General features: G+C 56.7%; 9 protein-coding genes across 9 annotated transcripts; 4 read left to right on the top strand and 5 right to left on the bottom strand.

The window, feature by feature from the left end:
• Positions 1 to 690: 690 nt before the first annotated feature.
• BCV69DRAFT_290475 (ARM repeat-containing protein) lies at positions 691 to 4,564 on the bottom strand. Its single transcript, XM_025493716.1, has 3 exons — positions 4,106 to 4,564; positions 2,047 to 4,032; positions 691 to 1,764 (listed from the first exon to the last, which is right to left on the bottom strand). Exons 1-3 carry the CDS (start codon positions 4,405 to 4,407, stop codon positions 816 to 818), a joined length of 3,237 nt encoding a protein of 1,078 aa, XP_025347519.1. The 5' UTR covers positions 4,408 to 4,564; the 3' UTR covers positions 691 to 815.
• Positions 4,565 to 4,767: 203 nt separating this feature from the next.
• On the top strand, positions 4,768 to 6,817 carry BCV69DRAFT_312949 (T-complex protein 1). The gene is made up of 2 exons (XM_025494987.1): positions 4,768 to 5,023; positions 5,106 to 6,817. The coding sequence occupies exons 1-2, from the start codon at positions 4,865 to 4,867 to the stop codon at positions 6,630 to 6,632; spliced, it is 1,686 nt and encodes a 561-aa protein (XP_025347518.1). The 5' UTR covers positions 4,768 to 4,864; the 3' UTR covers positions 6,633 to 6,817.
• A 77-nt stretch (positions 6,818 to 6,894) lies between these two features.
• BCV69DRAFT_312948 (hypothetical protein) lies at positions 6,895 to 8,022 on the bottom strand. Its single transcript, XM_025494986.1, has 3 exons — positions 7,586 to 8,022; positions 7,449 to 7,496; positions 6,895 to 7,365 (listed from the first exon to the last, which is right to left on the bottom strand). The coding sequence occupies exons 1-3, from the start codon at positions 7,917 to 7,919 to the stop codon at positions 7,061 to 7,063; spliced, it is 687 nt and encodes a 228-aa protein (XP_025347517.1). The 5' UTR covers positions 7,920 to 8,022; the 3' UTR covers positions 6,895 to 7,060.
• Positions 8,023 to 8,225: 203 nt separating this feature from the next.
• Positions 8,226 to 10,158, top strand: BCV69DRAFT_283227 (UPF0016-domain-containing protein). The gene is made up of 4 exons (XM_025492633.1): positions 8,226 to 8,274; positions 8,357 to 9,173; positions 9,260 to 9,365; positions 9,453 to 10,158. The coding sequence occupies exons 2-4, from the start codon at positions 8,628 to 8,630 to the stop codon at positions 9,737 to 9,739; spliced, it is 939 nt and encodes a 312-aa protein (XP_025347516.1). The 5' UTR covers positions 8,226 to 8,274; positions 8,357 to 8,627; the 3' UTR covers positions 9,740 to 10,158.
• A 230-nt stretch (positions 10,159 to 10,388) lies between these two features.
• BCV69DRAFT_283226 (hypothetical protein) lies at positions 10,389 to 11,078 on the bottom strand. Its single transcript, XM_025492632.1, has one exon. It carries the CDS (start codon positions 10,726 to 10,728, stop codon positions 10,414 to 10,416), a length of 315 nt encoding a protein of 104 aa, XP_025347515.1. The 5' UTR covers positions 10,729 to 11,078; the 3' UTR covers positions 10,389 to 10,413.
• Positions 11,079 to 11,278: 200 nt separating this feature from the next.
• Positions 11,279 to 12,153, top strand: BCV69DRAFT_299487 (hypothetical protein; the record flags this gene model as incomplete). The annotated part of the gene is made up of 2 exons (XM_025494336.1): positions 11,279 to 11,298; positions 11,430 to 12,153. 2 exons carry the CDS (start codon positions 11,279 to 11,281, stop codon positions 12,151 to 12,153), a joined length of 744 nt encoding a protein of 247 aa, XP_025347514.1.
• Positions 12,154 to 12,348: 195 nt separating this feature from the next.
• Positions 12,349 to 13,115, bottom strand: BCV69DRAFT_299486 (hypothetical protein; the record flags this gene model as incomplete). The annotated part of the gene is made up of 2 exons (XM_025494335.1): positions 12,349 to 12,963; positions 13,053 to 13,115. The coding sequence occupies 2 exons, from the start codon at positions 13,113 to 13,115 to the stop codon at positions 12,349 to 12,351; spliced, it is 678 nt and encodes a 225-aa protein (XP_025347513.1).
• Positions 13,116 to 13,965: 850 nt separating this feature from the next.
• BCV69DRAFT_206776 (hypothetical protein) lies at positions 13,966 to 16,225 on the top strand. The gene is made up of 3 exons (XM_025489726.1): positions 13,966 to 14,210; positions 14,270 to 14,337; positions 14,423 to 16,225. The coding sequence occupies exons 1-3, from the start codon at positions 14,159 to 14,161 to the stop codon at positions 16,109 to 16,111; spliced, it is 1,809 nt and encodes a 602-aa protein (XP_025347512.1). The 5' UTR covers positions 13,966 to 14,158; the 3' UTR covers positions 16,112 to 16,225.
• Positions 16,120 to 21,673, bottom strand: BCV69DRAFT_206762 (hypothetical protein). Its single transcript, XM_025489725.1, has 2 exons — positions 21,623 to 21,673; positions 16,120 to 21,498 (listed from the first exon to the last, which is right to left on the bottom strand). Exon 2 carries the CDS (start codon positions 21,344 to 21,346, stop codon positions 16,340 to 16,342), a length of 5,007 nt encoding a protein of 1,668 aa, XP_025347511.1. The 5' UTR covers positions 21,347 to 21,498; positions 21,623 to 21,673; the 3' UTR covers positions 16,120 to 16,339.
• Positions 21,674 to 22,721: the final 1,048 nt, after the last annotated feature.

The raw sequence follows: 22,721 nt of genomic DNA, 5'->3' as shown, positions 1-22,721 counted from the left end.
GTGCTGATGCTTCTCTCGATGGGCTGCAACCTGCTCTGAAGCGCTAAGATACAGTGGGTGCAAAAGGAGAGCGCCAGCGCACGTCTATGAGGCTCTTGCGATTGGACGCGAGGGTGAGCCACTCCGTTACGCTACAAGAGTAGCTTGAGTAGATCGGAATGGGGAGAAAGTGCAAGCTCCTGAGCCCTGGTAAGGTAGCTTGAGGGGAGTGTATGCCGCGCGAGGGTGTCTTGGCAGCGGCAATTGATTCGAGCGTCCAGCGTTGATGGTGTTGAGGGAAGGGAAGATTTCGGTATGGTGGAGTCCAGCCCAGTCCTATCCCAGGATTGTGTAATGAGTAGGAGGGACGTGTGGCCTTCTTGATGATGGGTGAGGCTGTCTAGGAGAGATGCAGTGGACGAGAATGAGCGACGAGGGGTGCAAGGCCGTCCGCCTGTGTGAGAGTGAGTGTGTGTGTGTGCTTGTGTGCGTCTGTGGCTCTTCCGCGCAAAGTGTTGGGCGGCGCCTTGTGTGTCTCTTTTGTCCGCCGGCTGGCGTTGGCGTGGCGCGGCGTGGCGTGGCGTGGCACCGCTGCAGTGCGGACGTCTCCCAGGCGACGCGACCAAACAAACACTCACGCTCACGCCCAACGGAGCGAGAAAATTTCCCAGAGCCAGAGGAAGAACAGAGAGAGAACATCAGACTGTCTGTCGTATAATCAAATCAATGTGTATTCGTGAAAGAGAAAGGCAGATCGAGAAAGGTGATACAGAAGAGAGCCATCACTCTCAAGTCAAAATTTTACACAAGACCTCCTTCCGTTGACCTATTCCTCCTCACACCAGGTATTGGGACAGACCGTGCTGCTGGATCTTCTCCGGGACGCTTGCGTTGAGAGCACTCAGGAAGCCAACGCACTGTCCACGTAGCTGTCCCCCTAGCACGTCCTCGTCCTCAGTACCGCTTGGCTTGCCCAGCACATGAGCAAAGAGCTGCAGGATAGTGTCGATGTGCTCGCCAGCGACAGAATTGTTGCTCTGCACCAGACCCATCAGGGCCCTCAGCACCGGAGCCCACTCTGCCATGTCCTTCTTCAAGGGCAGGCAGCTGAAGATGGCGGGGAGCACCTGGTCCAGAGGCATGGCCTCGGGCTTGGCGGACACCAGTCTAGCGGCACATCCAACAGCATTGTCCGTGGCGGTTTGCTCCTCGGCCACCTCGCTTTGCCTTTGGTCGAACATGGGCTTCAGCGCATTCAGAAGGGCAGGGAAGTGTTGCGAGAGGTCTTGCTTCGAGTTTTCAACTAGCACACCAGCTGCGAAGCAAGCGTTTGACCGCACAGGTCCGTCCTCGTCCGAAAGCGCCCGCGAAAGCAAGGTGAGGATGTCGTTGGTGAAGGGCGTCACATCGCTGCCCATGCCCACGACGATCTCGCCTAGAGTACCCACGACTGTGGCACGGTCAGAAGAAGATCGGCCTGGCAGGTAGTACTTGATTAGAACGGGCATGAACTGCTTGAGGGGTTCAGAGAAGTCGGAGCCCAGCACGGTGGCCAGAGCGCCAACGAGATCCGAAGCAGCCGAGATAAGGACTGACTCGTACTCTGAGCCTTCCTCGAGCTGCTCGCCTTCTTCGCCGTCGGCGTCGATCTGAGCCGGGCTCTTGCCCTCGAGGATGAGAAGAGTCTGTTGACAGACGAACTCCAGGTGCTCGGGAGCAATGATGGCAGGTCCGTTCTTGTTGAGGCATTCTGCCAGCGACTGGCACACTTCGATAGCGACGACACTGGTAACGTCAAAGACAGAAGTGCAGGAGTGTCAGTACTGAATCATCGAATCACCAAAAGACGTGACGCTTTTGACCGTGTGGCCACGATCTCCGTGCCCTCTCTTTGAGCGACTGATCTCAGATAATAGGGAACAGTGAATTGTCATGCAACTCAACAGCTCGTGAGCCGGAGTAGTCATTGTGAGCTGAGAATACTGTATGTACTCATCATTGTAGTCGCTCATCGGGAGGGCAGGCATCGGGAACCAGGTAGCACGAATCACACATTCTTTGACTCACCGTTCATATTCTTCCTCCCATAGCTCGAGCACGTTGGGGATGACGGACTCCACCAGTGCCTTGACGTCGGCATGGAGTGGCACCGACGGCTGAGCGCCAGCCTTCCACTCTTGGGGATTCGACAGCTCGTTGAAAGTGTTGATGAAGGTGAAGAGGGCAGAAAGAGCGGACTTTCGGATACCTTGGTAGAAGTGGTTCAGCATCTCAGAAAGCTCGTGCACCGACTTCTCAATGTAGGGTGTGAAGTGACCTTTGGTGCGGGCGAAGATCTCGCCCAGGGAGTCGGCTGCGACCTCCTTCTCGACTGCAATAGCGCTGTTAACATTGAGGAAAGCATCTTGCATCTCGTCGTAGTCGACAAAGCCTTCGTCGTCGTCGGCACTCTGTGTGCCCACACCGTCGACGGTGCCGTTGCCAGACGCGCCAGGCACAGGGTCGTGCTCTGCTTGATCAAAGGAGGCCAGCAGGAGCGGTACAACAGTCGACAGGTAAGGTGCAAATTCTTCGCCGAAGACACGGGCCATGACGGCAAAGAAGATGAAGCTGCATTCCCTCAATCTTGGTGAATTGATCTCCATGGCCTGGAAGGCAATCTTCATGGCATCCTGGAAGTAAGGCCTGAAATTCTCCTTGCCAACGGCCTCGGCGAGGGTACCGAGTGTGTCGGTGGTGATACCGCGCAGATCCTGCTCATCGCCTTCTTCCTGCAGAACAAGGAAGGGCTGGAAGCGCTGCATCGTTTGCTGGAAGTAAGGCAGGAAGCCGGCCTTGGAAGCGTGAGCTGCCGAGCCGATAGCACCGACGATAGTGGTCTTGACTGGCAGAGGCGCTGTCTCAAGGAGTGCAGCGAGTCTCTCCACGATGGCAGCAAGGTACTGTGCGATGTCATCGCCCATCACCTCGAGCAATGAGTCAAGGGCAGTGCAAGCCGTCCGTTGCGTGTCGGGAGTGGCAACAAGGTCCATGATCATGGGCAAGAGAGTGGCGTGGCGGGCGCCACATTCCTCGTCAAGCACCTCGCAGAGGCAGCCCAGCGAAATGCAGGCGGCTTTTCGCACCGTCACCTCAGGGTCACGAAGGCCAGACTCGATGTAGGGCCAGAGCTCGTTCATGTGGGGACGGATGTACTCCGAGCAGCCTTCTGCAGAGACACCGAAAGCCATGAGGGCAGCCTTGCGGTGACCAGGGTCGCTATTGGACATGTATTTCTGCATCTCCTCGAAGATGGGAGGGAAGACGTGGCTAGGGGGGAGCTCGGTAGCGAGCTCGTCGATGACTCGGAGTGCAAGACGAGCAGGCGAATCCTCGTCGATGTCATCTGGCTCCTCTTCGGTGGCGATGGAGATCAGACGAGTGATCATAGGCTTGGCTAGATTAAGAGTCTGGATCTTCGAGCGCTTGTGGGAGCAAATCCAGATGATCGAGTTGAGCAGAACGATACGCTCGCCCTCTTCGTGCTCAGTGTTGCCACTGTTGACGAGCAGGAACTCGATGAGATTGGGAAGGTGGTTGCCGAAGACAGGTGCTTCGAGGAGACACATCTCTTCCAGGACGTCGCACACCTGTCTGACGCCGTCGGAGTGAGCTTCCTGCAGACACTGGTGCAGAATCTCGACGATCTTGGGAACAGCGCCTTGCATAGCCTGCAGGTCCCCGACTGCGTCGGACTCGAGGTTCATTGCTACACGACCTAGGGCACGAACGGTAGTGATGCGCACCTCGAGAGACTCGGGGTCTTGTAGACTCTTCTCAAAGACGCCCATGATCTGAGGAAGGTATTGGTCGAAGGAGACGGTGCTCTCGGAAGAGTCGGCTAGGGTATCAAGGATGGCGAGGAACAAGAAGATGGCAATATGCCTATGGATGTGGTTGCTAGATTGTGAAGACTCGAATAGGAAGGGCAGAAGTTGCGGCCACGATCCGAGAGGCAGCTCGATGTCTGCGATCTGAGAGATTACTCTCGAGACGGCATTGCGGACGAGGACGCTGGTGAGGTGTGGGAGATGATGCGATTCAGCTATGAGCAGTCTGGAGAGTGTGAAGACAGGTGAATACTCACGATTGCTCCTTGAGGATGCCGTCCAGAATCGAGGATTTGATGCCCTCCCTGATTTGCGGCGTCTGCTTCTTCCATGCTGCGCCCTTCTTTTTTGTGATTTGCTTTCTGAGCTCGACGGCTGCCAGTTGCCTTACCGACAGGTCTTGCGAGGATCCCAGAATCTCAAAGAGAGCTGGCACACATGCTGTGTTGGAGAAGTATTGCTTCTGAAGTGTCTCAGTAGCGTTCTTGACCACGTTTGTGTCTGGCACGCTGGTCTGAGCCAGGAGGTTGTGAAGGTTCTGCACAAAGGTCGGGTCCATGACGGGCGACAAGCAGTGGGTGAGGGAGGGGGGGAGCTATGCTTACTACGGGTGTCTCTACTAGGTATCACTGAGGGAGGTGGAGTACTTCTGTGATAGGTCTGTGGTCGTTGGGGCGATGGTGATGGTCCAAATGGGCACAGAGATCAGATCACAGGAAGAAGAACGATTGATTTCCTTTTTGCCCTGTGCGGCTCAGATTTTTTTTGGACTGGAGGCGCCCAGGGAGAGCCATCAGAGGCGTGCGTCTGCCTTTGCGCGTTGTGCGGTCCCAAGGCGCAACCGTCGGAGCGGAAGCCCAAGGCGCGTGGCCGTCGAAGGAAGGAAGGAGCCTAAGGAAGGAAGATCTCCACGGCCGGCGGACGACAAGACGTACGCAACACCTGGTACGACTGCCCTCCCTTCCTCACCTACAACGTCTTAAGGACATCACACCACCCACTCAGCACCGCCCATCATGTCACTCAAGGTGCCAAAGGCGGGGATGAACCTCTTCAAGGACGGCTACAAGCTGCTCCAGGGGACAGAAGAAGCCGTTTTGCGCAACATCACTGCCGTGTCAGAGCTCAGCGAGATGCTCAGGACAAGTTTCGGTCCCAATGGCAGGAATAAGCTTGTGAGTTGAGCTGTGCTGTAGCGTGAATTTCCAGAAGAAGGGCCTATTCTAATGCAAATCTCCCTCCACCTGGACTCTGCAGCTCATCAACCATCTCTCCAGGTCCTTCATCACCTCTGATGCAGCCACCATCCTGCGCGAGCTCGAAGTGGTACATCCTGCCGGCCGACTGGTCGTCCTAGCATCACAGCAACAAGAGGCAGAGATGGGAGACGCCACCGCACTGGTCATCACATTGGCAGGAGAGCTTCTGCGCAAAGCAGAACAGCTCATCAACCTCGGCCTGCACCCTTCAGAGATCCTCCAGGGGTACGAGCTGGCGAGGGATCGTGCCCTACAGGAGCTGGAGACGCTCACAGTCGCTGAGCTCGCCAACCCTCCTACACCAGAGTCTCTGGCTCTGGCTCTGAGGCCTTGCATTGCTTCCAAGCAATACGGTCAAGAAGAAATCCTCGCACCCCTCGTAGCCCAAGCAGTCTCTCTCGTCCTACCGCCTCCATCATCCGACGCAGCCAAGACATCCAGCTTGAAGGACTTCAATGTGGACAACGTGAGGGTTGTCAAGATCATGGGAGGCTCGCTATCGGACTCGAGGGTCGTGCGTGGAATGGTATTCGGCAGAGAGCCCGAGGGCGTGGTGAAGAAGATCACAGATGGTGGAAAGGTGGCCGTCTTCAGCTGTGGTCTGGACATCGGTCAGACCGAAACAAAGGGAACAGTACTGCTGCACAACGCAAAGGAGCTGAGCACTTTCTCACATGGTGAGGAGAAGCAGCTGGAGAATATCATCAAGGAGATTGCAGACTCGGGAGTCAAGATTGTCGTCTCGCAGTCCTCGGTGGGCGAGCTGGCTCTCCACTATCTGAACCGTTACAACATCCTCTGCATCAAAATTCTCTCCAAATTCGAGCTGAGGAGACTGTGCAGGCTTATTGGTGCTACCCCTCTCGCTCGAGTCGGCGCTCCAACACCGGAAGAGGCAGGATGGACCGACATCGTTGAGACAATTGAGATCGGTGGTGACAGGGTGACCGTCTTCAGGCAAGAGGAGGGCAAGCCAGGTGGCAAAGCCAAGCCCCGCATGGCCACCGTTGTGCTCCGAGGCGCTACCGCCAACCACCTTGACGACGTGGAGCGAGCCATTGACGATGGAGTCAATGTGATCAAGTCTCTCACTCGGGATCCCAGACTGGTCCCTGGCGCCGGTGCAACTGAGATCGAGCTTGCAAGGAGGATTGGCGAATACGGCGAGAAGACACCTGGGCTGAACCAGCACTCTATTCGCAAATTCGCCGAGGCTCTCGAAGTCGTACCTCGCACACTGGCCGAGAATGCCGGACTGGACGCAACCGAGGTCGTCTCCTCACTAATGGCACGACATGCCACCAAGGAGGGAGAAGACGTAGGAGTGGACATCGAGGATGAGGGTGAAGAGGGGACCATCTCCACTAGGGAGAATCAGGTGTTTGATGTCCTTGCTGCAAAGAGCTGGGCGATCAAGTATGCTGTTGGAGCGGCAATTACAGTGCTCAATGTCGACTCGATCATCATGAGCAAGCCGGCGGGGATCAAGGTGCCCAAGCAGAACCCCAACTGGGACGATGATTAGATGGGTCAGCCTATGCAAGTGAGGAAGAGAGGGGGGAAGGCGCCGTTGACACTGAGCCAATGCAGTTTTCGACAAGTAACTTTGACGGAGCAAGAGGAGAAGGACTCCTACGGCCCACTTCTATGTATACTCTCGTGATTCCTACACACCCTGCCACTCGCCCAATACAACCAAACGTGCCCATCACACTGCATGTGTAGCTCGTGTCGTAGACACAAGCTGTCACTCCCCTTTCACGAGCCTCTGACTGACGTCGAATGACACATTGATCAATTGTTTGCATTGCATTACGATGCGCTACGCCCCGAGTGATGAGTCCAGTCAAGTCGCCTGTTCCCCATTGCTTGTAACAGCCTTTTTGCCTCTCTGCGCCAAGTATGAGTCATCTGGACCTCTTCTCCTTTCTTTCTCACCAATCAGACCCCAACTTAAACACTAACCCCACTCGCAACCGCACTCCCCAGCCCCTCCCCAGCTCCCTTGACCTTATCACCCTGCGCAGCCAATCTCCTCCTTCTCCTAGCCAACCTTGCTTCCTCCTCCTCGATCCTCTCCCTCTCTTCGAGCCGCTCAGAGTAGTACTGTCCTGACTGCAGCACCACCACCCCGATGAGGGCGGCGGCGAGGACTGCATTGGAGGTTGCGAGCTCCCGCAAGGGGAGGAGAGTACTGTCCCGTGGGTCTTGTGGGTTTGCTTGCGGGGCGGGGGAGAGGGGAGGAAGGTGAGAGAGATCTGGAGAGAGAAGTGGGTGATCGAGAAGGAATCTGAGTGATCAGAGCTGAGGAAGAGAATGACCGAAGATGCCGGGAACTCACTGGACAAGATCTTGGAGTAGTAGAGCAGTCCGCATGAGCCGTACAGGACTGGGATGAGAAGGAAGCGGGTGCAGGTTGAGTCAATTCCTCTGCCTGGTTTCAAATATAGTGCCGCACCAGCTCGCTTGTGGACTCACACAGACTTGCGCCATCAAAGAGCCAATTGCTCTGTCTTCTGCCAAAGAAGATCTTGCTAAGTACAAGCAAACATCCCAGCGCCCAAGCCGAATGCAGCACCAACCCCTGCTCCTTCACCTCAGCGCTGCCATCACCTCCACCCACACTAGACGGGAGGAAGCTGCCGCTGTTAACTCCGTAGGTGTGCGAGTAGTAGGCATGGGCAGAGACGAGGGATTGGTGGGTGATGGGAGATTGCCAGAGGAGGAGGTGGTCGGCTGTCCAGTGCATGCTGAGGACGCCGAGGAGGAAGGCGGAGAGCGAGATGACTAAGCCTGTGCCTAGGCCTGTCATGTCTGCTAGAGGAAAGGGATGAAATGGTAGGGAGGGGAAGAGGAAAACGATGGCGAGCCAAGATGAGTATCGGAAGAAAGTGTAAAGGAGCGTGAGAGCCGAGGATGCGCCTGCTTGTGGTGCTGCTGCTCCTCCTCGCCCCGCCGGAAGAAGCCTGCGTCTTTCTCTCCACACACGCCTGGCCACGCTCCGCTCCGATGCGTGGCAGGGCGGAAAGCGGAGCATTCCAAAGGCGCGGCCGACTAAACCAATCAACACCTTCCGGCCTGCTTGCCTGCCTGACTGTCTGCCCTCGTCTCGCTTTCCTTTCTGCCTCGACTCCTCTCACCGCCTTTCTTCCTCTTCTACATAGTAACGAGGAGCTTCGGCAGTCCTCCTTGCTCTACCGTTTTCCGTGTCCTCCGCTGCGGACCGCGATATGGACTCGATACCGCCAGCAGATGGGGCGACTGGAGTGGCTTCTTGGCTGCCCCTCGTCGCAGACTTCGCAAGGCAGAGCAGGGCAGATCCCAGAGCCATCTGGACCAGCTTCAGCATGATCATCGTACGTGTCCCGCCCAAGCAAGGAAGGAAAGAGGAGCGCTATGGCTTCGCCCGCGCTCGTACATGGTTGCCGTATTCCTCACCAATCTCTGCCTGCCTTGCCTCTTCCATTCCCAGTTCTCGGAAATTGGCGATAAAACCTTCCTGATAGCTGCCCTCCTCTCTATGCGGCACCCACGTCTGACAGTCTTCGCAGGCTCTTTTCTCTCGCTAGCGGTGATGTCACTGCTTTCCTCCTTCCTGGGCGTCATCTTCCCCACTCTCCTTCCGAAATCCCTCACGACACTCCTGGCAGCCGGGCTCTTCCTCGTCTTTGGAGTCAAGATGTGGTTCGAGGGGATGCAGATGGACGGTGATGAGATGGGAGAGGAGCTGGAGGAGGCACGTAAAGAGATCGAGGAGGGAGACGCAGAGGAGTTGGAGATGGCAGAGGGGGGAAGGGGCGGACAGTACCCCACTGTGGACCCCTACCCGCCTACAGCACCCCTCTCTGCCGACGCGAGGGCCGATGCTGTTGCTCACGGCGCCCACCAAGGGGAGGCAAGCAAAACCAAGACACTAGCAAGCGCTGCAGGTCTCAAAGATGGAGCGAGGAACCTCTGCTCGCTACTCTGCGTTTCGCCAGTCTTTGCACAGGCGTTCGTCCTTACCTTCTTGGGAGAGTGGGGAGACCGGAGTCAAATTGCTACGATCGCCCTTGCCGCTGCTCATGTGAGTAATGAAGAGCAGCTTGCAGTAGGAGAACAGAGGTCTGATTGTGCGAGGCTTATCTAATCTTTCTTCATTTCTGTGATCAGAACATTTGGCTTGTGTCCTTTGGCACCATCCTGGGCCACTCCATGTGCACCGGAATGGCCGTCATGGGCGGCGCACTGCTCGCAAAGAGGATCAGCGTCAAGCATGGTGAGTAGGCCAATCGGCCTTCGCTGCTGTATCCGCCATCTCTGACCAAAATTGTCTTCCCTCACTTTCTCGCCCCACCGCTCACAGTGACTCTCCTAGGCTCCGTCCTGTTCCTCCTCTTTGCCCTCATCTACCTCTACGAAGCCTACTCAGAATACGCGCACCCCTCCCCCTCGGTAGCCGACGTACTCTCCTCGTCGTACTCTCTGGATGCAGGCGTGCAAGGAGTGAAAGCTGCAGGTCAAGGGATGGGCGCTGTAGCAGGGCAGGTGGGAGGTGCAATTATGGGGGCGGCGGGAGCGGCGGGGGGACCGGTGGATGTGGTGGCGCCTGTGGGTATGGCAGGACAGGTGCAGGGAGGAAGAGTGCGGTAGACTACGCACTTTCAGTAGCCTCTGCGGTAATTGCCACCTCTCGGCCCCTGTGCGAGGTCGAGCGGGGCAAACGAGCCGCCCATACCATTGCTCCAGGTCAGGCACACGCACACTCAGCATACACTATCTTATCCTATCGCATCACAACAGCTCAACCCTCACCTCCACGTGCACATCCGTCATCATCTTTCGGGCCTCTGAACCCCAACTCCCATGTAAATAAAGAGTCATTTCACATGCACCGTAGCTCTGGTAGATCCGTGCTTGATGACAGGTGACAGATAGATAGAGTGACAGTCAGACGGTCGACCCGAAGTAGGGGTGCACCCCCGCTTCCTCTTTCCTCTGCTTGAAGGAGGATGGATCGATCGATGGGAGCATGGATGTTGGAATCGACCAAAGAGCAAAGCAAAGCACAGCCCTTCGTCTATACGTACGAATCAAGGGTGGAGGGATACCAGAAATGCAGGACTGCAGGACTGCAGGACTGCACTGCCTCATTCCTCGCAGCGAAGCTCAACGAAAGCGCACTTGCAGCGCCACCTACTCTCTCTCTCGCTCACTCGCTCGCGCGCTCGCTCGCCTTTACGTGTAATGATCACCTTTGCCGGCCCAGAGGCTTCGCCTTCCTTCGCCTTCTTTCCCCTTCACAGAGGCACAGGCTGTAAACGTGATCACGCTCTACGCTCTGTATCGCCATCGGTTGCATACTGATCTGGCTGCGTCACTCCGCCCTCGGCCACTGCCATTGCCATCTCTCTCTCCTTCTGACTTCGCACAGCCACACTTAGCGCGGTTGCCCCCCCTCTGATGCTGCCTTCATCATGCTGCGTGGGAAGGGGGCCAAAAGGGGACCCGCCGGCTTCGGCAAGGTGCTTGACCTCCGGAGGGAACGCCGATGCGAGCAAGCGAGGAGTGGATGTGCTGGTGATGCGTGTGGGCGTGGTGCGGGGTGGGGACGTGCGGTGCTGCAGACGATAAGTCGCCATTTTAGACTCTTGTGGAGGCGAGCGAGCGAGCGAGCACGGCTGCACGGCTGCAAGAGTTCAAGACCAGGTCCAGACGCCCAGTCCACGCACCTCGAGAGCTTGCACCGCCCCGCCATGCAGCATGGCCTCACGAAGGGAAGCCAGGGGAGGCGAGAAGAGGTAAGTGCTTGAATGCAGAGTACTGTGCAAGGAAGGGCATGCAGGCCAATCTGAATTGGGGAAGTGCCCTGCTTGGTCACGATGATGACGATTTGGGGCACCGCTTCTGCTCTCTTCCACCTCACCTTTTCCCTTTCTGCTGAGGCACAGGCACAGGCACAGAGCGAGCTAAAGAAGGGGTGGTGGCCTGAGCGCAACCAACAGACCCATGTGTGTGTGTGTGTGTGTGTGTGTGTGTGTGCGAGGGAGGAGTGACTTGCCTGTCTGCGTGGCCTTGGGAGGAGGATATAAGTAGCTGGCCTAAGTGGAGTAGCGCCTTGACTTCCTTTCCACCACAACTCATACACGAATACTTCACTAAACACGCCACACACCCACTTCTCTTACCAATATGGAATCAATGATCAACAAGTGAGTAGCATCACCTGCATACAGGCTGGGCAACAGATGCATCTGCTGCTCGCCTTGCTCCCCACTGGCACTACGTACCCCTGCTTAGCACTCCTCTCACACCGCACTCTTTCCGCCTCCTCACCTTACAGGGCCAAGGAGTTTGCCAGCTCCGAGAAGGGCCAGAACATGATGGACAAGTTCGGCGGCAACAAGAACAACAACAACAACAACGATGACTCTTCCTACGGAGGCAACAACGACAACAGTTCCTACGGTGGGGGCAATGACAATAGCTCGTACGGAGGCAACGATAACAGCTCCGGTGGTGGTGGAGGTGGATTTGGAATGCAAGACGCCAGCTCTGGTGGTGACTCCTACGGCTCTGGTGGTGGCCAAGGTGGCTTCGGCGGTGACACTTCTGGTCAGGGAGGCTACGGTGCCAATGACGGCGGAGACTCCTACTCTTCTTCCAACCAGCAAGGTGGAGGAGGCTACGGTGGCTCCGGCGGAGGACAATTTGGCGACGACAGCTCTTCTGGTGGTGGACGCCAAGGTGGAGGAGGCTTTGGTGGTGGAGGTCAGGACGACTTCTCTTCTGGTGGTGCACGCCAAGGAGGAGGAGGAGGCTTCGGCGGTGGAGGTCAGGACGACTTCTCTTCTGGCGGCGGTCAAGGCGGCCAGGGAGGTGGCTTTGGTGGAGACACTTCTGGACAGGGAGGCTATGGCGCTAATGATGGAGGTGACTCCTTCTCGTCTTCCAACCAGCAGGGCGGAGGCTATGGAGGATCTGGTGGAGGCCAATTTGGCGATGACAGCGGCTCTGGCGGTGGCGGTGGTGGATACGGTGGCGGCGGTCGTGATGATCAGTACTAAAGGAGACAAGTATCGAGAAGGACATACTGTAAGGAAAGGATATGTCGATGAGAACTGCATACCGAGGAGCGCAGACAGAATGAGAGTATAAGTGGAAGATAATGCAATGCGATTGAGAATACCGTAAACATTTGCGTAAACGCCTGAGCTACTATCGTAGTCAGCTCTGTCCCAACGTTCCCCCAGCCTCCGTCATCACTTGATGTACTTCGTATGCGAACCCTCCACCACCAACTTTGCTTCTCCCCTCTCTCCTTGCCCTGCAGCTCTGGCCCAAACCTGCACCCCCACCCAAACGAGGTGTCTTCCCTTTTTCTTGACCCAGGTCCTCACCCACACCTCCTCGCCCATCTTGGCAGAAGAGGTGAATTGGACAGACATGTCCGTCGAGAGACCGCGTGGAGCAGAGAGAATTGAGGCGCGTGGGGGATAGACTGGTTGAGTGAGAGGGGAGGAGGAGGTGGTAGGAGGTAGGGAAGGTAGAGTTGGTGGAGGGGCATTGAAGGATGCGTTGGTAGTGCCGAGGGAGGCGATGCACACCCCTGATATCAAGTCTACAAGAGTGCAAGAGACGGATCCGTGGAGAATCTTGTGCGAATTAAGGTGGTGCGATTGAAGCGTGTCACCTTCAGCTGCCTCTCCCTCTCCCCCTTCTTCGCTCTTGGGAGAGACGAACTTGAAGGTCAGATCCCCCGGGATAGAGGGCCCGCTCGATCCTTCTGGCCCTCGTACGAGCTGTAGACATGACGCCTCTGCGGGGCCGAAGAGGTGCTTGTAGATGGGTGAATTGGCGAGGATACATGCGAGTACCTGTGCGGGCAATGAAGAGATGACACGGCAAGTAGGCGTGAGTGAGCAGGTGAACCTGCGAGGAGCGGGGGTGAGGGGCTAGTACTCACCTCTTCGACTGCATCGTAGAAGTCGCTTGCGCTGCTCGTGGCAGACTCCTGAGTGGCAGCCATACCTCTCAAAAGCAAGACCTATTCACGAGACGAAATGGAGGAGGAGGAGGAGTGACAGCAGTGCCAAGAGGGTCGTCCCTTGTGCTGCACGTCTTCCTCGAGAAGCTTGGCGGTGTGGTGTGGTGCTGCCCTCCCTTTCCGCGTTTCTGTGGGGCAACCTGGGCCGAAAATGGCCTGGCTCGAGAGCAACGCAGCCTGTGCCGCGGGAGAAGTTGCCTGGAGCAGGGACGGAAGCAGCACGGGAGCGATACCAAGCAAGACTACCACCTCTACGCTCACCACCTTGTAGTTGACAGTACCCACCTCCTCTGCGACGCCGTGATTTGTGCCCAGGATGCCTCCGCCACCGGCCACGTCCTCGTCGCAGGCCTCACCTCCAGCCGAGGGCGGTCAGAAGCCACTCAGCGGACTGTCTCTGTATGCAGGCATCTCCTTCTCCGGCAACCGCGCCGCTAGCTCTTCATCAACCGATGCTACCAGCACGTCTGCTCCAGCTCCAAGCACAACGACAGAAGCCTCTGGCTCTTCACCATCAGCTACCACTAAGCCCGCCGCCTCCTCGTCCTGGTCAGCAGCCCTGCGTTTCGCACCACGCAAATCCTCCTCTTCCTCCAACAGTGCCTCGGCAGCCAACCGCAATCGACCCCGCGCAGCCATCGTAGCTCCTTCTTTCTCAAGCTCCACCCCCAACCCGCTTCAGGTAGACGAAGACGTTTCTCAGGATGAAACGAAGAGCTCTGAGACTGCTGCTGTAGCTGCTGCTGGTCTGCCCGGGAGGAGTCGTTCCAATCCTTCCCCCGCCCGCTCTGGCTCAGGATGGGCCACGGTCGCGTCAGGTAGTGCAGCGCCTACCCAACCCTCTTCCGCAGTGCCAGCTACTGCTACCGCTTCGACCTCCGTATCGGCAGCTCCCCCGCCCACCGTCCTCGCGCTCCCCTCCAACTTGGCCTCCTCGAGCAAGTACACCCTACCAGTCGTGACTGCTCCTCCCGAGTTGCGACTTCCGCAGGCGGAGCTGGACGCGGATAAGGCCATGGCGCGCGATGCTGCCATTGCACGAGGGGAGAGGGCACAGCCTCAGCAGCAGCAGTATCAGCAGAGGGATTGGGGAGGAGATGAATATGGAGGATATGATGAGGGAGGAGCAGGAGGAGGGTGGGATGAGGATGAGGATGTGAATGGATTTGCTATGAGTAGTGCTGGGCAGAAGGCTCGGAAGAAGGTGAGTCCGTCAGACCAGAGGATCATCCATGCCTCAGCATTTGCACATCCTGACGACATGTTGCGCTGTTCTTGATTGCTTTCAGCGCTCGAAGCGTAGAAGACAGCATTCGCCAGGACGACCTCCCCCGATCAACTGGGATGCCGACTATGACCCTCGTACACCGAACGACTATGCAGCCTGGAAAGACGTGGTACGCAACCGACGCGAAGCGCTTAAGCGCATGGAGGCACAGAGGAGGCGCGAAGCAGGCGATGGAGACGATGATCAAGAGGATGAGAGAGATTGGGTAGATGAAAGGGATAGGGAGAGAGAGGTGGACGAGGAGAGATTAAGGAAATATAGGAAGTGGGCACCTCCTCCTTCCTATGCTACTTCTGCCGGCGCAAAGCAGCGGACAGCCTTCAATGGTGAGGAAGAAGAGGAAGAGGAAAAGCTGTACATCTCTCCTCCCCCACCCGAGCGTCCCGCTGCCCCTCAAACTGCTCCATACGTTCAATATGGCCAGCCTCCTCCAGCATTCGTACAACCAGCACGTCCTGCTCCACCTTCATTCGTTACGGCCTCAGCAAGTACTGCCGAAGCGGGAGCCTCTATCGGCTCGCCTTACACGTCCCAGCTACCGCCTCCCTCGCGACAGAGCGAGACGTCGTCGACCCCTCAGCGACCAATGACGGGAGAAGAAGCCTACCAGCGACGTCTCGCCATGAGTCAGCAAGCCGCTCATGCATCACCACCAGTAATCGCAAGAGCTTCACCTGCAGATGCATCTCTTTCACGCTCCCCACTGCCACCTGCATTTCAAGGAGGAGGAGAAGGAGAGGGAGGGGACGTCAAGTCCTCTCCTGCGCCAGCTATGGATCTCGCTGCGCGCCAGTCTGCTGCAGCAGCCATTGCTGCCCGACTGGCAAGTATCGCACCTCCTGCACAACCAGCACGACCGGGACCTCCTCCACCCCCTCCCCCGCCTCTATCTTTCGTACCCGGCGGTGCGGGCAGTAGCAGCGCTCTCAACAACGATGTGGTCCCAGAGGGTGAGGAAGAAGAGGGCGATTTTGCGACACGGCTCATGAGTAAGTGGGGTCATCAGAGCGGACAGGGACTGGGCGCCGAGGGCAATCAAGGCATGACCGAGGCGCTCGTGATAAACAAGGTCTCCAACTCCAAGACCGGAGGATGGAGGAAAAGCGCAGACTTGCTGGGCGTGGACGGGTTCGGTCCCTCTTCATCTTCCTCTACGAGCAGCGGAGCCTCTTCGATGGGCCCAAGAGGCAGGTATGCCACGGCAGACCCTCGTGCGCGAGCCGATTTGGAGAAGTACGGCCAGCCCTCCGAGGTGATTTTGCTGCACGGACTGCTCTCGCCTCCCGCTAAAGTGGGTGGACATTCCTCGAATCCCAAGAAAGGGGAAGGGGAAGGGGGGGATGTAGACGAGGCTCTTCCGGGGGAGATTGCAGAGGAGTGCGCAAAGTACGGATATGTGGAACGGGTTGCCATCTACCCACATATCTCCCCTCCCCTCCTTTCTGGCTCTGCCTCCTTCTCACCAAGTACAGCCCTAGACAGAGAGGCAAGCGGCACGGGCGGAGTCGTCTTTGTCGTCTTTACAGGCCTCGTAGGAGCATACAAGGCGGTACGGGAGCTGAATGGACGCTTCTTCTCGGGTCGTAAAGTTCGCGCGAGATATTTTCCCAAGCAGGCTTTTGCAAAGGGAGAAGATGCGTGGAGGGAGGAGGTAAGGGGATGGTTGGCTGGTGGTGGGGCGGGAGCGTGAGCTTGTGCGTGGGAGAGAGGATCAAGAGCAGCCAAGGTGGTTCACTTGGCTGGAGAGGAGTACTGAGCACAAAATGGCTACGCGGTGTGCGGTATGACAATGCAAGGCTTGATCTTAGGAGGTACAAATACAATCAGGAACATCCTCTACGTCTGGCGCTTCATCTCTTACGCATCTGCCCACCTATCTCTACCCCTTCTCTTCTCTTTTCCTCTCCAAGGCGACGTCTCAAGCACCCCACTCCCCCGCACTAGCCAAATTGGCAAACACCCCTTCCCTCTGTCGACTGAGCTGAGCAAACGTCCCAGCCTGCACCACTCTTCCAGCATCAAAGACCAAGATGCGCTGGCAGGCGCGCATCTCATCGAGCTTGTGCGTGACCAAGATCGTAGTGGGTAGCACCATCGAGGCTGACGTCGCTGAGGAAGCGGAAGAGGAAGACGAGGGACAACGTTGAGATCGCAATGAAGGATTGGCTAGGTGCGGCGTGTCGGACAGGAGCGTCTGCACGACCAATCGACGGTTGGCGTCATCGAGAGCGCTCGTCGCCTCGTCGAGAATGAGCAGATTGGCGATCTTCCTCTCGGCTCGTACACCTCCAAAACCAGCCTCCTGTCGCTCCGACGTCGACTCAGCAGCGGGCGGAAGCAAGCGGAGCAGAGCTCGTGCGATGGCCAGTCGTTGGCGCTGACCACCCGAGACGAGAGAGGCACTCTCCCCCATGGACGTGTCGTAGCCGCGTGGTAGAGCTCGAACGAATTCGTCTGCGCAAGCAAGAGCGCAGGCACGCTCGATCTCGCTTCGCTTTGCTACTGCAATCTTTCCTCCATCACTAGCACCATCGCACTGCAGCCCGTACGCAACATTTTCGGCTACAGACATATCGAAGAGGTTCGGATGTTGAGATACAACAGCAGTGTAGTCTCGAAGGTGCTTGATATCTATATCTCTCAATCGGTGCCCATCGAGGAAGATTTGTCCCGAAGTGGGCTCGTAGAGTCGCTGCAGCAGCGCAGCGACGGTGCTCTTCCCGCATCCAGAGGCACCAACGATCGCGACCGTCTCGCCAGGAAAGATCTCAAAGGAGGCGCCCTGCAGAACTTGCACGTCTGGTCTGGTTGGATAGCTGAAGTACACGTCGCGGAAGACGATTGCGCCCCTGATGACTGGTTGGGCAGATCCGGTCTTCTCAGACGAGACAACCAGGGAGGACGGTGAGCCTCCTTGCTTGCTGCTTCGAGGCGTCTCATCGCCCAGCTCCACCAACTTGCGCAAGTCCGCCGTGGCTTGAATACTCTTAGTCAGTGCAGGAAGGTACGCCATCATCTGACTGCCAAAGGTGATAGCAAAGATGATGAGATTGAACGTGATGACCATTTTCTGAAAGTCGTACGTGCCCTTTGTGATCAGCACTGCACCCACGTAGAATATCAGTGCTTCAGCGAGGTAGGTGATCGCCTCGCCCAGTCCAAAGGCGAATCCGGAGAGTGGCGCAGCACGCAGCGCGTCCCGCTCGGTTGCGGTAATGGCATCCAAGAACTGGGCGGCGAAGACGGGCTCCAGGGCCATGGAACGGATCCCACGGATGTTGGAGACTAAGTCGTAGAATCGCTTCGCCACGGTCTCTCTCCTAACCTTGTTGCGAGCTTCGAACTTGCCGATAGCGCGAGATTGCACTACTGTTGCGCCGATGAAGATTGGGACTAGTGCAAGGCCGATGAGGGTGAGGAGCCAGCCGGTAGCCATGGCCCAAGTGAGACCGATGGTGACCATGGCAATTACTACGACGAGAGTTCCGACGGACGTGGCAATGAGGTTGCGCGCGTCCTCAGCGTCCTTGATCATCTTGTTGACTAGCACACCAGCAGCAGCGTCTCTCCCATCAAACCAAGTCTTATCCTGATCCAGCACTTTTGCAAAGCATTTCTTTCGAAGTGTAAGGATCCAACCTTCGCCAGCTCGCTCCATTAGGTAGGAGCGCAGGAAAGCGAATCCACCCTCTGCAAAGGCCAGACCGAGCACAGAGAGCGAGTAGCGCAGCACCAGGGCAGATTGATTGGGCTTGGCCATAGTTGCCAGGAGAAGAGCCAGGAAGTAAGAGAAGATCGGTGTGATACCTCCTCCAATGACGGAACAGACTGTGCCAAAGAAGAAAGTCCACTTGCACGGAGAGGAACTCCAAGCCCAGCGCAACGTTGCCCACGTCTGCGCAGGCTCCAGTGTAGTCATATCTGGCGCGCTCGCCAGGCCGCCTTTCTGCATATCAAGGGCAGTAAATGTGTTCGTCGGGTCATGAGCGGGACCTGACATGGCTCTGACAAGGTCAACCTCACTCCACTCCCTTCGAATCATCTTCGAGACGCTGTGCGACATCGACATCCGCGAAAGCATATTGACTGATCTAGCTTGCGAACGTGAGATTCTCATCTCTACTGCGGTCTGGCCTGCCACTTCGAGCCAAGGGGCCTGCTCGCAAACGACATCTGCTTGATGCTGCTCAGGTAGGCGCAAAGCTCGTAGTCCGCCAAGGGAGACCTTCCCATATCCTGAGTCAGTGCTTGGACTTTGTACCCCCAGAGCGACCGGGCTACGGAATGAGCCCGCGTCTGACATGCGTGTCGAAGTCAACGCTGGCGAGACCGTGCTGGCTTCGCTTATACTGTAAGGATGGGCGAAACGAGGTGTCTGGTAGCTGAGTGGTGACGAGACGACAGCTGATTGCGGGAAGCGGGGTGAAGTTCCTCGAGAGTCTGTCGTGAGTCCCGGCGATCGGTTGTAGACGAATGGCGAGCGATATTGGCGAACAGAAGAGACAGTGCTGAATCTGTCGTCGTTCCTTTCGTCATCACTACCGATATCCGATGGGACGCTCTGTGAGCTTGCGCGGGGATAGTCTTGCAGTCCCAATGCTGTGATCAAAGCTTTCTGCCCTGATCCCGGAGGCAGACCAAGAGCCGATGCCAGTTCGTCCCTTCTTGTCATCCTCCTGAGCTTCTTTGCTGCCACCATACGTGGCGATACCGGGGATTCCTCGAGAGCCTCTTCTTCAACCTCACCGATTGTGATGCGAAGGGGGCCCGACAAAGCTGACGACTTCTCAGCGTCGGCGATTCTCTCTTCCTCAGCATCTTTGAAAGGATCTTGCAAGTTCTGCTGTCTCGCTAAAGTTTCAAAGTGGCCATTATGCTGCTTCATCAGAGCACCTCTATAGCCATTCTCGACGACTTCTCCGTCCTTCATCATGTACAAGAAGTCATGTTCGTCCACCTGGCTGAGATCGTGTGTGATGATGATGGTTGTCTTGCCTCTCCTCCAAGTCTTGATGGCTTCATTGACTAGGAGCCGAGAAGTGATGTCGAGCGCGCTGGTGGCTTCATCGAGGATCAAGATGGCTGGATCCCTCAGTCGAGCACGGGCGATAGCCAGCCGCTGCTTTTGTCCACCAGAGAGTGCAGCGCCTCGTGCACCAAGAATGGTATCGTATCCGTCAGGTAAATCCTTGATGAACTCGTGCAGTAAAGCGATTCGACAGGCACTTATGACTTGCTCCCGGTCCACTATCGGCACATGTGTCCCTTGTTGGACTTGCTGATCGCTGAGGCCTCGCCCGATGAGACCCAAGGCGACATTGTCATGCACGCTCAGATCAAAGACGATGGGATGCTGGTCCACGGAGGCGATGTTAGTCCTACACCATTCCCGGTCGAGATAACGGCAGTCTTGACCATCCAGCTCGATAGCCCCAGAGTCAGGACGGTAGAGTCGTAGAAGCAGCTGCGCAATAGTACTCTTGCCACTGCCACTGCCGCCTACGATGAAGGTGGGCTCGCCAGCTGGAATGAACATGTCGATGTTCTTGAGTGTAGGAGGAGCGTCTGGCGAGGTAGCTTTGATGGAGGGGTAGCAAAATGTGAGCCCCCGCAGGTTGACTTCGCCTGAACATTCGCCTCGAGGCCGAATGCCACGCATGGCGACTGCTCGTCCTAGCTTCTTTGAGCCTGAGCTCTTCATGTGTGAAAATGCACTGCCAGTGGGCGAGAATGTATCTGATCCGTATGTGGTAGCAGAACGATCCGATAGGCGCTTGGTCCCATGGCCATCTTGCTCGTCGCCGATAGTGAAGTGCTCACTTTGCGACCGATTTCTAGAGTGGGAACCGATCTTTTTGTCTCGTAGCGGACGCAGGGCCACAGAGTCGCCCTCTTCAACTTCAAGAGTGATCAAACGCTCTAAGCCCGCTGCTCCTACTTTGCCCTTCTCGATAATGTTGAGTGCCTGGATGATCATCTGCAGGTGACTACTCGTCAGCAGCGCCGCCCAGAAAACAGACATGACATCTCCCGAGGTTGCCTTTCCACTCTGTACGAGGTATGAACCGTACCAGAATCCTTGCACGAACATGCAGAACATGAGGAAGTTGCTGAAACCGTGTCGGATGCCCCACCAGAGGGAAACACGCATGTATGCTCGATATCCCTCGAGGAGCAGCTTGCTGAACCGCGCTTGCTCTTTGGCCTCGCCATTGAAAGCCTTAACTGTCGCGATGGAGGTGACGACTCGCTCCACGAGGCCGCAAGCCCGGGAGGTAGCAGCTCGTTCAGCTACAAGCAATGGGCCGCAGATGACCTCTACAACAATCGTGACACCTGCGGCAATGGGGATGCTTGCCAGGATCACAAATGTGAGTGACCAACTCGTTGCCAGCGCAAGAGCGAGAGAGGCGAGAGCGGTAGTCAGGTACTGCACGAGCTGTCCGGCTTGCTGACCAGTAGCTATCCTGACATCGTCTGTCTCTCTTGCGAACTTGGCCATCAGACCACCACAGCCAATCCCTCCTTCACTCTCTGCTCCAGCCTCAGTCTCTCCCTTCTCGTCTTGCTCTGTGCTATCTTGATCGGCTCCCATGCCGAGATCGAACCATTCCATCTTGCGCTGACTGACACTGGCATACACTCTAGACCTCAACCTTCCCGCCACACGTTCCCCAATGACGATCCAGACGCTGATCATGGCCGTGCTGAGAATCATTGTGCCTGCTCCGAGCACTGCAAGATGCCAGGCATTATTGCCCATCGAGGCGAGCAGATTGTCCTTCTGTACTCGTGGTACCTCTGATGAGGGTAGTCCGGTGGGATTGTAGGAGGTATAGGCATCGAAGGCTTCGCCTAGCACTCTGGTCATGATGGCCGGCAGGGCTCCCGACACTCCTGCTAGTGCGAGACCTAGAAGCACCATGCCTGTGTCTTTCCTTTCGAGTGATGCATAAAGGAGTTTGATGGAGCCTTTGACCGCGCTAGCGCTTGAGGTGTTAGAGGCTGACACCGCGGCTGCTTTCTCTGGCTCTTCGAGCTTGGCAGCATATGATGTCGAGCTTGCTGTGCTGCTTGCTGATGGCTCGTTGTGGTCAGGTGAATAAGGCAGAGTCTCAAGCTAAAGTGGATGTTCCCGGACAATTGCAAGATCAGCCTGTCTGGCTGCTTACACACTACAGTGTATTGCAGCTGAACTCACCTCGTGATGTAAGCCTTGCCGCGTCATGACCTCCCTCGGCTTGCGGACTCCAGCCTCACTGCCACACTGCCTCATATCTGTTGCTTCACGACGAGGTCCATCGCTTGTATCCTCGAAGCGGACCATCCCGAGAGTCGGGAGCTGTGGACGGAAGAGCCAGCGGAGGACAATGACGATCGAAGGGGTGAGCTTAGTCGAGCCACAGGCGGGATTGGCGTTCTGTGCTGCTGTGAGTAGTGCTGGTGCTGGAACTGATGGTTCTGCTGCTGGTACTGAGGGATGCTGATGACGTAGACGAGCCAGTCTGTGTTCGTATGGGTATAGGTCTTGAATTCGGTAAAGCTTCTGGTATCAGAGGCAAGATCAGAACCCGGTGCAAAGATCAGCTCAACTCAACCCACCTACCCTCTCCCCTCCTCTCTCCCTGCCAATGCCCGTCTCCAACTCTCTTGTCCCACTCCGGCTCACCAGCCGACCGCCATCGACTAAAGTCAATCCCGTCTCGCCCAATCGAGTGGCACAAGGAGGTGCCTCTGAGCTCATATCTCCGTCTATGCATCTCTCGATCTATGCATTGTCCAGCAGAACAAGGCAAGCTGATTCCTCGTCCATGCGCCACGGGCATCAGCGAGGGCGGACTCATGACAAAACACCAGACAAGACAAGACGAGACAGGACAAACAAACGACCGGCTCCTGAGTGAGTGAGTGAGTGAGTGAATGAGAAAGTGGCACAAGAGCAACTCATAGAAGAGAGAGAGCGAGAGGGAGAGACAGAGGTGGTGTGAAGATGCATATAGTCCAGGTCCAGGTCCAGGTCCAGGTCCAGGTCTAGGTCCAGATTTTGGAACAAAGGGAGTGGGACAAAGCACCCTACTTTGCAGCGGGAAGGAAGCCCATCCGTGCATGCAAGAACGGAACCACGGGAGCGGACTCTGAACACCCCTGCTCGTTCCAATCCGTGCCGTTCCGTCTTTCATAACCTTAGGACTTCCCGTCCGATCGATCGTCACACCTCTTCCACTCACTTTCGCAATTGGAGCTCACGCAGCTAGCCTGTAGGATCGACAAGTCTATAGGTATTCTATATAGATCTTTCG

The sequence above is a fragment of the Pseudomicrostroma glucosiphilum genome (genome assembly GCF_003144135.1).
Source record: "Pseudomicrostroma glucosiphilum strain MCA 4718 unplaced genomic scaffold BCV69scaffold_8, whole genome shotgun sequence".
Lineage (NCBI taxonomy): Eukaryota > Fungi > Basidiomycota > Exobasidiomycetes > Microstromatales > Microstromataceae > Microstroma > Microstroma glucosiphilum.
Note: the sequence above shows the minus strand (reverse complement) of the source record. Positions and strands in the feature narration are given on the sequence as shown.

Excerpts from the sequence above, each read along its gene's own strand:
- BCV69DRAFT_312949 (XM_025494987.1), top strand. The coding sequence starts at position 4,865 with ATGTCACTCAAGGTGCCAAAGGCGGGGATGAACCTCTTCAAGGACGGC. Across the intron at positions 5,024-5,105 it reads CCAATGGCAGGAATAAGCTT|CTCATCAACCATCTCTCCAG; the intron begins GTGAGTTGAGCT and ends TGGACTCTGCAG.
- BCV69DRAFT_283227 (XM_025492633.1), top strand. The coding sequence starts at position 8,628 with ATGCGGCACCCACGTCTGACAGTCTTCGCAGGCTCTTTTCTCTCGCTA. Across the intron at positions 9,174-9,259 it reads TCGCCCTTGCCGCTGCTCAT|AACATTTGGCTTGTGTCCTT; the intron begins GTGAGTAATGAA and ends TTCTGTGATCAG. Across the intron at positions 9,366-9,452 it reads GAGGATCAGCGTCAAGCATG|TGACTCTCCTAGGCTCCGTC; the intron begins GTGAGTAGGCCA and ends CACCGCTCACAG.
- BCV69DRAFT_206762 (XM_025489725.1), bottom strand. The coding sequence starts at position 21,346 with ATGGTGCTTCTAGGTCTCGCACTAGCAGGAGTGTCGGGAGCCCTGCCG.
- BCV69DRAFT_206776 (XM_025489726.1), top strand. The coding sequence starts at position 14,159 with ATGCTGCCATTGCACGAGGGGAGAGGGCACAGCCTCAGCAGCAGCAGT. Across the intron at positions 14,211-14,269 it reads CCTCAGCAGCAGCAGTATCA|GGTGGGATGAGGATGAGGAT; the intron begins GCAGAGGGATTG and ends GAGCAGGAGGAG. Across the intron at positions 14,338-14,422 it reads GGCAGAAGGCTCGGAAGAAG|CGCTCGAAGCGTAGAAGACA; the intron begins GTGAGTCCGTCA and ends GATTGCTTTCAG.
- BCV69DRAFT_312948 (XM_025494986.1), bottom strand. The coding sequence starts at position 7,919 with ATGACAGGCCTAGGCACAGGCTTAGTCATCTCGCTCTCCGCCTTCCTC. Across the intron at positions 7,497-7,585 it reads CTTTGATGGCGCAAGTCTGT|TCCTGTACGGCTCATGCGGA; the intron begins GTGAGTCCACAA and ends TTCTCATCCCAG. Across the intron at positions 7,366-7,448 it reads CTACTCCAAGATCTTGTCCA|ATCTCTCTCACCTTCCTCCC; the intron begins GTGAGTTCCCGG and ends TTCTCTCTCCAG.
- BCV69DRAFT_290475 (XM_025493716.1), bottom strand. The coding sequence starts at position 4,407 with ATGGACCCGACCTTTGTGCAGAACCTTCACAACCTCCTGGCTCAGACC. Across the intron at positions 4,033-4,105 it reads GGCATCCTCAAGGAGCAATC|CGTCCTCGTCCGCAATGCCG; the intron begins GTGAGTATTCAC and ends ACACCTCACCAG. Across the intron at positions 1,765-2,046 it reads TGGGAGGAAGAATATGAACG|TGTCGTCGCTATCGAAGTGT; the intron begins GTGAGTCAAAGA and ends TGACGTTACCAG.
- BCV69DRAFT_283226 (XM_025492632.1), bottom strand. The coding sequence starts at position 10,728 with ATGGCGACTTATCGTCTGCAGCACCGCACGTCCCCACCCCGCACCACG.